Below are 13,581 nucleotides of genomic sequence, written 5' to 3'. Positions count from 1 at the left end.
TCCTAAGAACAGCAGGTACTGGGTTTGTGTAATAAACCCAACTTCTGTATCTAGGATGGTCTGTGACGAGATAAGAATACAAGCAGACCGATCAGTGGAGCAGCCATGGAGAGAGCCGACTGGATCCCAACGTCACAACACACGCCCTCCTATCCCCACTGATACCATCTGTACCTGGCTAAACTCTTCCAGTCAGGTTCCTTTTTTGTCTCTAAGCAACAAAAAAGCTCTTTTCCTGAACAAATAGATTGTCTTGTTTCCATGTCAACTGTATCTGTGAATCACTTTGGCCTAATTCTTGATCAAATCATGACGGTGATTTCTTTTTTTTCATAAAGAAGAAACTTTTCAGTTTGTCATTGAATTGATGAAGATGAAATAAAAGCTGCACACAAATACACAATAGGTATCACTTTGAACAGTTTGTGTTAAAAATTCAATATGGCTGAAGAGTATCCATATAATCTGAAAGGTTTCTCAGCAATGAATATGGTCATCAGACAATGGAGATAGAATTCAGCAGATTCTCAGTGTAATATGGTATTGGTTTGTAAAATGAAATATGTTTTTTTCTTGATTCTATAGGGTCAATGTCTGTTGTCTTCTACTTTTGAAAAATACACCAACACAAGGGGTGACAGCACCCTGGTCCTGTCAATCTGAAATAGTTCTTCTCTACCAGACAAAAAAAATGAATCCAAAAAATTAAAAAATTATTTCACCCAACTACCACACTACAATTATTTCAGTTCTGTCAATCCTGTATGTCTAGATCTCCACCTGAAATGACACTCGTGACGACAACGCACATTTCAACCAATGGTCACAGAGTTAGTATTCCATTCCATCTAAACACTCACAGTCCGTCTAAAACTCAACTTGTTGGAAAAAATGTAGGTTTCATCTATCATCAGTTGCCTAGCAATTATTAATAGTTCCATGCAAAACAATCCGTTATGAAGGCCGTGTATATTTCACATCCTGATTGATGCATCTCATCCAACGATCCTCGTCTAACAGGCCCCAGGACACATCAATTTCACAAATGAAACGCAAAAAGTTTGACCATTGGATTCCCTTTTGAAAAAAAATGTCAAAAATCCATTCCCTATTCCCCTATGGGTAGTTTCTTGGAGCATACTTTCACGAAGTAGTTTCCAAAGTGAAGGTAAGCAAACACCTTTGCCTTGAAGACAGCTGTGTGTGTCAGTCGTGTTTAGTAGTCGGGCACTGAAGTCCTGAAGATGCTTACCCAGGGACTGCTTCACAAACTAACATGTCGTTATTTAACCATTGGACTTTTTCTTGTACATTTCATGTAGTGAAGCTTTCGTTTCCAGCGCTCTGGGGAATGGAGTCATAAATCGCAGCAAGATCACATCTTATAACAGATACATGCAAAGATGTGAACTGTGTGAGTGCTTCACACACAGAAACACATCCCTGGAGGTATGAAGACAATCTTTCCAATATTTCCACATTTCATAACTGAATTCCATTAGTTTAAAGAGAGGGATTATAATCCAACTCCAGATTTTATTAAAAAGATTTTGAAAGAAGACAGTTGGTTGGTTTATTGATTTACGCCGCACTCAGCAATATTCCAGCCATATGACGGCGGTCTGTAAATAATCGAGTCTGGACCAGACAATCCAGTGATTGACAGCATGAGCATCGATCAACCCAATTGGGATACGATGACCTGCTTCAACCAAGTCAGCGAGCCTGACCACCCGATCCCGTTAGTCGCCTTTTACGACAAGCATAGTTGCCTTTTGCTGCAGGCATGGGTTCTTGAAGATCTATTTTTCCCCGGATCTTCACTGGTCAAGAATTCCACTATTCAAGCTCCTGGGGAAGAATCATCAAATGATTCAATGTCCCATGTGCATCAACAGGTATTGAAATGATTCAATGCCCCATTTGCAACAACAGGTATTGAAATGATTCAATGTCCCATGTGCAACAACATGTATTGAAATGATTCAATGCCCCATGTGCATCAACAGGTATTGAAATGATTCAATGCCCCATGTGCAACAACAGGTATTGAAATGTAAGTTTCTGTATGATTCAAACACAATCCTGCAAATCAGTGATCATTAACAAAACTTGAATCTTTCAAATGACGACATACACACATCTACCCACAATTTCAACACAAAGGACAAGAGAGTAGCCCAAACCAAAATGTTTTTGCCTATCCTGCAAAGCAATGCTCTCACCGAGACACATTCATCATACTGTTTATACTCTAGATCCAGTAGTGTGTTTATGAAATGATGGTATGTTGATATCATACTCCACGCGTGTCTTCATCAAAGCTTCCCTCAGGAAAGAAAGCAGCCCAAAGTTCCGGTAACCCCCCAAGCAAAGTCGATACATTTGTTCATCCACCAGCTTATTTCTTTCCCCCATGAAACAACAGGAACAGTCAGAGGTTGGCATCAACTGCAAGTTGTCTTTGTAAGGGGAGAGTTTTTCTCTTCAACAAACATTGTTTTGTAAATTTGCTAAATATTACTCTGTCAATCAAAACATAACAGATGGGTTTTTTAGCAGTTTCAACCATGTTATGTGAAGCGACTTTCCAGCCCCAGGTTACAATCTGGGAGATATCTTGGCTAGTTCCTAACCTAGAACTCACACTGCCAATTATCTTCAGAAGAATTCAGGAATTTTTCTGGTACAAAAACACAGTGCCTGTCACTCAAAATTTTCAACAATTGTCAACAACATTGTGAAACAGACAACCTTGTCTGTGTTTCGCAACCCAAGCACTAATCTGTAGCATAAGCTCTGCCACCTACCTCCAAGTAATTGGTGAAATGACAAGACAGGCCAACCCCTCCCAACAACAAAAGTAAAGACATCTGTATTTTCTCTCATATATTGTTCCAGTGATGCAATATGTTCTTTAAAACATTGTTGAATATGTATCAATATCAATATATCATGTACCGTATTTGACGTAATAAGCTCCCTGCTCTAATAAGCGCCCATGTCGATATTTGCTAATATATTGGCTAGTGAACAACCCAATTAGCACCCTTCCGATTGATCAATGTACACAAGACTTATTTATTGTGTATAATGCGCACTCGTGTGTTATATGCACCCTTAATTATGGGCAATGAAATTCTGGAAAAATATATCTGTCGTATATAAACATTTCAGGCTGTCAGCATAAACCACGAAATTTATCTTTCAATACTGTTTTTTCCACCAAAATAATATTCTAATAAGAGCCCCCTATTTCTAATTTTGAGAGCGCCCTGGGCGCTTATTACGTTGAATACGGTATTATTATGCCAAATATATGTCATAATCTACTATGTTTCTACCCTGTCTTATGAGGACGATCTGTACATTAAAACCTTTTCTTTAGGGCCTCGTTCCACAAAGCGATCGTAGTGCTACAATTGTCTCAAGTTAGAACGTAACTCCCATTCTTCATACGGGAGTTACGATCATCTTAGAGCTACGATCATTTGTGGAACAGAGGCCTGCTCTTTTTGACTAATGTGATTAAATAAAAAATTAAGATTAACAAATTAACATACGGCATGAAATGACCATTCCTAGAAAATGAATATTCAATCTTTAAACCATTAATGTCAAAAGGAGTCCAAACATAGCTTCATCTTCATTTCATTCTCATCAGCATCAGAAACACAGCCAGCAGTATCCCCAATCTCAGCAAGCACCTGCTCTCAACCTCAATTTCATAATTCTTTGGCATCAAGAAGGCAATATGTGACAGACCTTCACACCAAGCTGCTGGGATCTGGTGGGGAAATGTACAAGCAATCAACATGAAATAGCCACCATCTTGAGTGGTGCAAATATACCTGGGACTTTGAACTCGGCATATTAGTGACCGGCCTCAGATGTGTACCACATTTAAATATGGTTATTGGTATTATAAACACATCACAGGATCATATGGAACAGGGGTTTGGAGATGCTCAATTGATCCCCGAGAGACTGAGGGTCTGAACAGGTGGGTATCAGTGGGCACATTCTGTGATTTCTAAATCGTATGTCGCGTTGGAAATCAAGTCAATGTCTCTTAAAGAATAAAAACATCAAAGGAATGGACTCCGTGAAGTTAATGTTTATTTCCATGTCATTATCATTGTCTGTTGAACCATCTCACATTGCAAGTAGTTGATTATGTCTAAGGAGAGGTGAAATGGGGTTTAACGTCATGTTGAAGACTATTTCACGTATAGAGCGTGAGGCTGCTTCAGATTTGTGCCTGGTTTATAGTGCAGGACACTGAGACACAATGCCACAGATTGATACAGACCTTCCGTTCTCCGCGATTACACTCTATCCACTACACCACAGAGGCCATCCAATATCAGAGAATCAGATGGGTGAGTGAGTGAGTGAGAGTAAGAGTCTAGGAAGGAGGGAGACAGGGAGAGAGAGAGAGAAAGAGAGAGAGAGGGTGGGGGAGAGAGAGGGAGAGAGGGAGAGAGGGAGAGGAAGAGGGAGAGAGAGAGGGAGAGAGAGAGAGAGAGGAGAGGGAGAGAGAGAGAGGGAGAGGGAGAGAGAGAGGGAGAGAGAGAGAGAGAGGAGAGGGAGAGAGAGAGAGAGGGGAGAGGGAGAGGAGAGGGAGAGAGAGAGAGAGAGGGAGAGGGAGTGGGAGAAGGAGAGGGTGAGAGAGAGAGAGAGGGTTGGGGAGGGGGGAGAGAGAGAGGGAGAGAGAGAGAGGGAGAGGGAGAGGGAAAGAGAGGGAGAGGGAGAGGGGGAGGAGAGAGAGAGGGTGGGGGAGGGGGGGAGAGAGAAAGAGGAGAGGGAGAGGGAAAGAGGGAGAGGGAAAGAGGGAGAGGGAGAGAGAGGGAGAGAGAAAGAGAGAGAAGGAGAGAGAGGGAGAGTGAGAGAGTGAGCCCCAAAGTGATGCACTTCTTATGTAGTGGTATGTAGAGGTATGGTGTTGACGAACCTACAAACAAACAGGGGCATCCCCTCCCAACCATTGGGCTGCTGAGCCCATGCTAAAAAGGCCAAGATTCACTGTGAAGCAGGTAAAGTACCTATGTTATTGAGCAGATCTTCCCAGTGGACACACTTCTACAGCTGGTCAATATGTTGTTGTGTACAGGACACACAAAGTCCCGCGCCATGACTATCGAATTAATTTTTTTTAGGTATATCTTTTTCACTAAAAGCCAAGGCAAGTTAGGATAAAACTAACCAAGTCTAGTTTGCTTGATTCCACACAGCAGAAGAGGAAAGGTTCTTTCGAAGAAAAAAAAGAAAAATTATTATAAAGAAATATTTTTATTGACTAAGTGTTAGTCTGAGGACACACATACAACATGCATGTTCACTTTGATGCTGACACACCAGAGAACAGATTCAGCCCATGAACTGTAGCTGTGTATCTGCATCGCCATGGAGACCAGACATTACAAGACTTTAAACATGCATTTGGGCCTACTTTGGAAAACATGGTGAATACATCGCTGAAGGTTATAGATGCAATGTATACAGCACATTTCCGCCCAGAAGGTTTGATTCACAGGTGATGTTTTTCATCAGTCTGTGCATTGTAAATTTTAAAATATAGATGTACCTGAAGCAACACAACGGAATATCCTGCGAGAGTTAAATGGAGAGTTAAACTTCGGAAACAGATCTGAAGTTTGTGGATACTGGCATGTGAACTAAAGAGTATTTAAAGTCTGTTATTTAATACACAGGTAAGAAGCACTCAAGCTAATAAACTTTGGTTTGGTTGAGCAAGCATAGAGGTGACTAACGGGATCGGGTGGTCAGGCACGCTGACTTGGTTGATGCATGTCATCGCATCCCAATTGCGTGGATCAATGCTCATGATGTCAATCACCGGATTGTCTGGTCCAGACTCGATTATTTACAGACCGCCGTCATATAGCTGGAATATTGCTGAGTGCGGCGTTAAAGAACAAACAGTTGATCCGATGGTGTTAACTATTATTTTACAGAAACATAGTAACCATGTTTTTATAAAAATTTAATGACCAAGGTGCCCAGTGATTTTCTTCATTTTCAGACTGAAGAAACCTACACTTGTGACACATGTAGACCTGCACAGAATTTTGGGATATGTTCGTTTCCATGTGTTGCCAGACTACCCAGGTCAATGCCCTGATTCAGTAGCACCCAGCATCTGAATAAGCATGGATGCCACATTCCCAGCCTCCAGACCCGGTCACACTCAGCATTGGTCAGACTTCCCAGCTTCCACATGCACTCAAATAGACCACATCTTCTGGATCAAGTGTAGAGCATTTTCTTGTATCACAGTAAACCAACCCGAATCCCAGTAACAAGACAGGCTGCCATCAGTAATAGCTTGACAACCGTGACTGAATTATGCTGCCACTCCTACCGTAGTCACAAATCTTTTTGTCATGGGAGATTATTGGCATCAAATTTGTTTCAGCTAAGCAATTGCGAATTTTGTTTTTCTAAAACAATATACACATCACTAATTGCCAAAAAGACAATGCAAAAGAACTCAGCCCCTTCTTGTCACATTGTGAGTGATAAACAAAGTATCTCCAAAATAGATTCTTGCCACAAGATGTTTGATTCAAAGCAATCCTATGAGTGAGTGAGTGAGTTGGGTTTTACTCCATATTTAGCAATATGTCATGGCAGGGGACACCAGAAATGGTCTTCACACATAGCAACCATATCGGGAATCGAACCTGGGCCTTTGGAGCCATGAGCGAATGCTTTATCCACAAGGCGACCCTTCCCTCAATCCCTTTGAAGAAACAGAAGCTGACAAGTCTTGTTGTTAATGTGTTTACCTTTCATACACAATAACCAGGTGGGTGAATAAAATGAGTAAATAGAACAAAAAAATGAATTAATCACATTATAAAAAAACAAGCCGCAATAATATCTTCTGATTGCTTTTTACTCTGAAACAGCATGGTTATACAGCTAATTTTCACATGCAATGGCGTGAAATTAATTCAGCTCGAACACTCATTCTAATTAATTTCCCATGCTCGGGGAATTGGATGACACAAATGTGTATATATCAGAGTCATGATTATCACCATGGGGATATATACACCAGGATGTCAGTTTTTCAAACCCTACGCGCGTACTGTACTTGATGAACTTTGATGATCGAGTGATACCACTAATTCCAGGCCTTTATTGTGGATCACTGCAACCGACTGCAAAATTATTGGTTTTGTTTAATGAAGGCATGTTGAGCAAGAAAACACTGCTTCAGGCTAAAACATGGCAAACTTCCCTGATGAAGCGCATTGATTCAACATGCCAATGATAATTAAAAGCTATTAGTGATTGATATTGGTGAAAGGAATTACAGGTTTGCATAGTAACTTGGAATTGTCATTTCAGCTTTCAAAGACAACTGAATTAAGCTTATCAAATATTTGCTTAGAGTCTTCACATGCATTGGCCAAATACTGTATTCAACATGCAAGGTGTCCTGTGACAAGAAGCATCCCCTACCTCTCATTTGTGTCACTGGTTTATCAAATAGAGAATCTCCCCAGAGTGGCTTTTGATATCAAATGTATCAACAAGAGTTGATAAAAGTGGAAAAAGTCCGAGGCTTGCCGAGAAGTTTTACCAATTTTAACAACGATTGTTGATATATTTGATGTCAAAAGACACTCGTCGGAGATTTAAATTATCATTCAACATCATTCTTCCAACTTTTTCAGTTTCTAGACATTACTGTTTCATCTTATTGAAATAATCAAAAGCTTAACCAAATTAATACATTAGTCTTCAGCAAGCTTGTATCCAAACTTAAATGCATGGGCGCTGATGGTTTGATAATATAAAATTCTTGTTTTTCATGATCTACCCTCATCTAAAATTGCCCTGCCTCTAACATATATTTTCAAGCATGCAAAGCGTACATCAGAAGAAGAGTCTGTAAAAGTTTCTCACTCGCATTCAGTTCTGATACCATCTAGAGGCAGATGAATTTAACCCTGCTTAAAACTCCTTGCAATTATGTACTCGGGTCATAATATATCTCAAAGAACATGAAACAGATACTTCACCAAGAATCAACCAAGTACATCAGTCAAAAAACAATGAATTACACATTGCACCCTGTTCCATTAGCTTTCTTAAAGGAGCCTCACCTGAGGTCAATTGGCAGTCCAGGCAAGTTCAGTTCAAATCCCTTAAAAAAACACCTCATTGTATCCTCACTATCCATAATGACACATATCAATCTAACTAGCAGTTTAATGTTTGTCCTTATACACAAACAAAGTTAATGCCAGAATTGTTCCCATGGCACAATGATCTGGAAAAGGTCTCTGTGGACCCCTCACCCCCTGAAGACTGGTGAAATGGTATAACTTTTAACACATGTAAATCCAATGGAGACTTGGGAACAGTGCTAAGACAGCCATACAATACAAGACAAGGCATTTGAACCAAGTTCCATCTAAGATTTACTATTTCAGTATTACGTAAATGTCAATGTTATATGTGTCTTCAAAATAACAGGCTGATGCTTGTATGCTGCTCTACATGATGCACCCTTGAATGGATATTGACATTTTCACAAAAGACAAATGTGTGCTATCTCTGAACATAAATAAACATTGACCGTCTTTCCACAGCAGGATCATGAAATACCAAGGTAATAATTATCTGTGAATGTCAGACTTTCTGAATTATTGATTTTCCATTTATAAAATAGTAATTCACGCAGTACAAAACTGAAACAGCCAATGTGATCCTTCAACCCTAACTGAGAACGTGCCCCTAAAGTCGATGTGACTTCCAGTTGATGTGCAAGCTGGTGTCATCCTCAGGTTGTTGTGACCTTCAGTTAATGTGACCTCCAAGTCCATGTGACCTCGAGTCGATGTGATCTCAAGACCCTCAGGTCCATGTGACCTCGAGTCGATGTGATCTCAGAGACCCTCAGGTCCATGTGACCTCGAGTCGATGTGATCTCAAGACCCTCAGGTCCATGTGACCTCGAGTCGATGTGATCTCAAGACCCTCAGGTCCATGTAACCTCCAGCTGTGACCTCGAGTTAATATGATCTCAAGATCCTCAGGTCCATGAGACCTCCAGCTGTGACCTCGAGTCAATATGATCTCAAGACCCTCAGGTCCAAGTGACCTCCAGCTGTGACCTCGAATCGATGTGAACTCAAGACCCTCAGGTCCATGTGACCTCCAGCTGATGTAACATCGCGTCGATGTGATCTCAACACCCTCAGGTCCATGTGACCTCAAGTCAATGTGATCTCAAGACCCTCAGGTCCATGTGACCTCCAGCTGTGACCTCGAGTCAATGTGATCTCAAGACCCTCAGGTCCAAGTGACCTCCAGCTGTGACCTCGAATCGATGTGAACTCAAGACCCTCAGGTCCATGTGACCTCCAGCTGATGTAACATCGCGTCGATGTGATCTCAACACCCTCAGGTCCATGTGACCTCCAGTCAATGTGATCTCAAGGCCCTCAGGTCCATGTGACCTCCAGCTGTGACCAAGTCAATGTGATCTCAAGACCCTCAGGTCCATGTGACCTCCAGCTGTGACCAAGTCAATGTGATCTCAAGACCCTCAGGTCCATGTGACCTCCAGCTGTGACCAAGTCAATGTGATCTCAAGACCCTCAGGTCCATGTGACCTCCAGGTGTGACCTCGAGTCAATGTGATCTCAAGACCCTCAGGTCCATGTGACTTCTAGCTGAAATGACCTCGAGTCGATGTGATCTCAAGGCCCTCAGGTCCATGTGACCTCCAGCTGTGACCTCGAGTCAATGTGATCTCAAGACCCTCAGGTCCATGTGACCTCCAGCTGATGTTACCTCAAGTCGATGTGATCTCAACACCCTCAGGTCCATGTGACTTCCAGTTGACGTGACCTTGTGTCGTTAAGACCAAAAGACCATCAGGTCCATGTGACCTCCAGGTGATGTGACCTTGACTTGATGTGATCTTAAGACCTCCAGGTCCATGTGACCTACACACAGTTGATGTTTACCTCCAGTCAGCGTGTGCCCACAACAATGTTACTCTGGTCAAGGTTACATTTAACAATCAGGTTAGAGAACGAACTCAAGAGAAGTTGAAGTACTCACCCTAAACTGCTCCAAGTATTCGTTACAAAGTTCCTCATTTTCCCGAACTTCCTCTTTCGCAGTCTCGTCCGCAAGCCGGACGAAGCTGTGTTCCATGCCCTGAAGCCAGGCGATGAACTCCTCCATGGACGTGTCGAACTGCTGCAGGGAGTTGTGGTTGTCCTGGAGGGCCTTCCAGTTGTTGGTCAGTCTGAAACACAATCCAGGTTTCAAATTATTCATATATTAACAGACCCGTGAAGATTCTGGGGTAGAACAGGTCTTCAGCAACCCATGCCTGCTGTAAAAGGCGACTATGCTTGTCGTAAAAGGCGACTAACTAGATCGGGTGGTCAGGCTCGCTGACTTGGTTGATACATGTCATCGATCCCAATTGCTTGGATCGATGCTCATGATGTCAATCACTGGATTGTCTGGTCCAGACTCGATTATTTTACAGACCGCCATCATATAGCTGGAATATTGCTGAGTGCGGCGTTAAACAACAAACAAACAAATCATATCCAGTCTTAACCATATGGTCTTTGAGCACCATGCAGCATGGACAACCAAGGAAGACACCATTTTGTTGTTTCTAACTGAAAATATATAATCCCTGACCCCAAGGTAAAACACATATAGAGGCATTTCCAACCTAGATCTTGATGTTGTATAACTGCCTTGTGTGCAGCCGAGGCGTTGTGTCTCTGAAATTAGGGTAATCAGTGGATCGCTTTACATCATGCAATTCATTGAAACCATGTGGGCAATTGAACCTGTGTTACAAGCATGACAAGCAAATACTCTGACCACTCCTCTACGCCAACCCCAGTAAGTTGCCTCAGATAGGTGGAGGCAAAAAGTGGGATGAACTCTATCTAAAATATAGCCGAGGTTGACATAAAAAAAAGAAAAACTGTTAGTCATGAAGTAAAAAAGATGAGACAGTCACAATATACTACAATGTGAAACAGATTTGTTCTTAGAAATCAGAGTACAAACAGAAGCTCGAGAGAAACAATACCTCAGAAAAGAGGGTTTTCCTCCAAATAGTGCCTATTTCCTATCCAGGTCTTTGAGTGACTTGGAACATTAATTGTCTCCTTGTCATTACATCGCCTATGTGGTCTACTGGATAGTGTGTTTGCCATGAGAGCGGAATGTCAGTGGTTTGAACCCTGACTGCGTCAAGCAAAAAGACATTAAAAGATGGAACTTGTTACCCTGATGGGACGGGTCGGGTGTAAGTGGGGTACAAATAAATCCATGGTATCTCAGTGGGCTGAGGGGCGGTCGGGTAGTCTGGTGGTTAAAGCGTTCGCTCGCCACGCTGAAAACCCGGGTTCGATTCCCGACATGGGTACAATGCGTGAAGCCCATTTCTGGTGTCCCCCGCCGTGATATTGCTGGAATATTGCTAAAAGCGGCGTAAAACCATACTCACTCACTCAGAGGGCTAGTACTATAAAACCTGCATTAGTCTTGTACAATCAGTCCCACTGACACTGACACCCACACACGTCATTATACAAGTGTAAAAATCTTGAACTCAACGTAAAACCCCATTTCACCTCAGAGTCACTGTCAGACTGACACAACATTTCTGTACAAAAAAGGGAATTTATGGGAATTGAATGACACTTGTCCGAGCCAAGTCTTCCTTAACAACAACCATCCTGTTACCACCCTTTGGACAATGGCAATGTACTCCAAGACAGGGGTCGGACAATATACTCTACATCCTAATATCAGACATTCATTAATTTTAACCCATATGCATAATTTAATATCAAGACATGAATATTTAATGCAAATTAACTCCTGCACATAGGATGTCCAACCCTGGGGAGTCCTCCACAGTTTATTCCAGGGGTTCTACAAAGTCAATTCTCATTTCATGGTGGCAATGTAAATGTCCGACCCTGGGATTGTTGGATGTTTCTCAGATTCCATTACACCATGCTTATCAATATTTGATTGCCAGAAGTCACACAACTTCTTCAATACCACCAGCAACAATTCAAGTCCACAAACCTTTTAAACATCCAGAGTTACCCCCCTTTGTGTCATCACAACTAAATTAATAGCAGTTGAGAGCAAAACACTGCATTGAAAGACAAATTTATTCTACTCGTAATCAACACTATTCACTAATGAGCCATTCAGTCATGTTTATTTTATTACAACAGACAATTTGATGAGTGAATTTACAATTATCATCATGCCGCATTGACAAGCCAGTGAGTTTTTGGTACACTTTTCACCATCAATAACACTTTCAATACTTTCAGCAAGCATACTTTATTTAATTGTTAGGCAAGGTTTTGTGTGACAGCGCTATGGAGGTTAGGCTAACAATACAGTTTGTTTGTTGTTTAAAACAGCACTCAGAAATATTCCAGCCGTAACCCAGGAAGGTAAGGCCTAGTTCTTCCCTGGGAAGGTTAGGCCTAGTTCTTCCCTGGGAAGGTTAGGCCTAGTTCTTCCCTGGGAAGGTTAGGCCTTGTTCTTCCCTGGTAAGGTTAGGCCCAGTTCTTCCCTGGGAAGGTTAGGCCTAGTTCTTCCCCGGGAAGGTTAGGCCTTGTTCTTCCCTAAGAAGGTTAGGCCTAGTTCTTCCCTGGGAAGGTTAGGCCTAGTTCTTCCCCAAGAAGGTTAGGCCTAGTTCTTCCCTGGGAAGGTTAGGCCTAGTTCTTCCCTGGGAAGGTTAGGCCTAGTTCATCCCTGGGAAGGTTAGGCCTAGTTCTTCCCCAAGAAGGTTAGGCCTAGTTCTTCCCGAAGAAAGTTAGGCCTAGTTCTTCCCCAAGAAGGTTAGGCCTAGTTCTTGCCTGGAAGGTTAGGCCCAGTTCTTCCCCAAGGAGGTTAGGCCTAGTTCTTCCCCTGGGAAGGTTAGGCCCAGTTCTTCCCCTGGGAAGGTTGGGCAAAATTCTTCCCCGGGAAGGTTAGGCGCAGTTCTTCCCCAAGAAGGTTAGGCCCAGTTCTTCCCTGGGAAGGTTAGGCCTAGTTCTTCCCCAAGAAGGTTAGGCCTTGTTCTTCCCTAAGAAGGTTAGGCCTAGTTCTTCCCCAAGAAGGTTAGGCCTAGTTCTTCCCCAAGAAGGTTAGGCCTAGTTCTTCCCCAAGAAGGTTAGGCGGAGTTCTTCCCCGGGAAGGTTAGGCGGAGTTCTTCCCCGGGAAGGTTAGGCCCAGTTCTTCCCCGGGAAGGTTAGGCCCAGTTCTTCCCCGGGAAGGTTAGGCCCAGTTCTTCTCCGGGAAGGTTAGGCCTAGCTCTTCCCCGGTAAGGTTAGGCCTAGTTCTTCCCTGGGAAGGTTAGGCCAAGTTTCTATTATACAAAAATCGGCCTCAGTCCAGACCAGTGCAAGCAGCAGAACACATTTGACAATCATTAGGTATATATTTAATCAAACAATATTTCTTTTGAAACTTAGAAAGGAAAATGCTGAGAAATGGATTTGGTTATGTCGTTAAGCTTCTGACTATATTTCAACATTTTCCCAT

At 42.4% G+C, this 13,581-nt stretch overlaps 1 protein-coding gene across 8 annotated transcripts in view; it reads right to left on the bottom strand.

Moving 5' to 3' along the window:
• LOC124111021 (dystrophin-like) overlaps positions 1-13,581 on the bottom strand; it is a 480,101-nt gene that overhangs the window by 144,654 nt on the left and 321,866 nt on the right. For all 8 annotated transcript variants that reach the window (XM_048383638.1, XM_048383637.1, XM_046470561.2 and 5 more), the window contains one exon: positions 10,111-10,300. In XM_048383638.1, coding sequence (XP_048239595.1) covers positions 10,111-10,300 — 190 coding nt within the window. The remainder of the gene's footprint in view (positions 1-10,110; positions 10,301-13,581) is intronic.

Source organism: Haliotis rufescens, unplaced genomic scaffold (genome assembly GCF_023055435.1).
Source record: "Haliotis rufescens isolate VD_foot unplaced genomic scaffold, xgHalRufe1.0.p SCAF_5, whole genome shotgun sequence".
NCBI lineage: Eukaryota > Metazoa > Mollusca > Gastropoda > Lepetellida > Haliotidae > Haliotis > Haliotis rufescens.
Note: the sequence above shows the minus strand (reverse complement) of the source record. Positions and strands in the feature narration are given on the sequence as shown.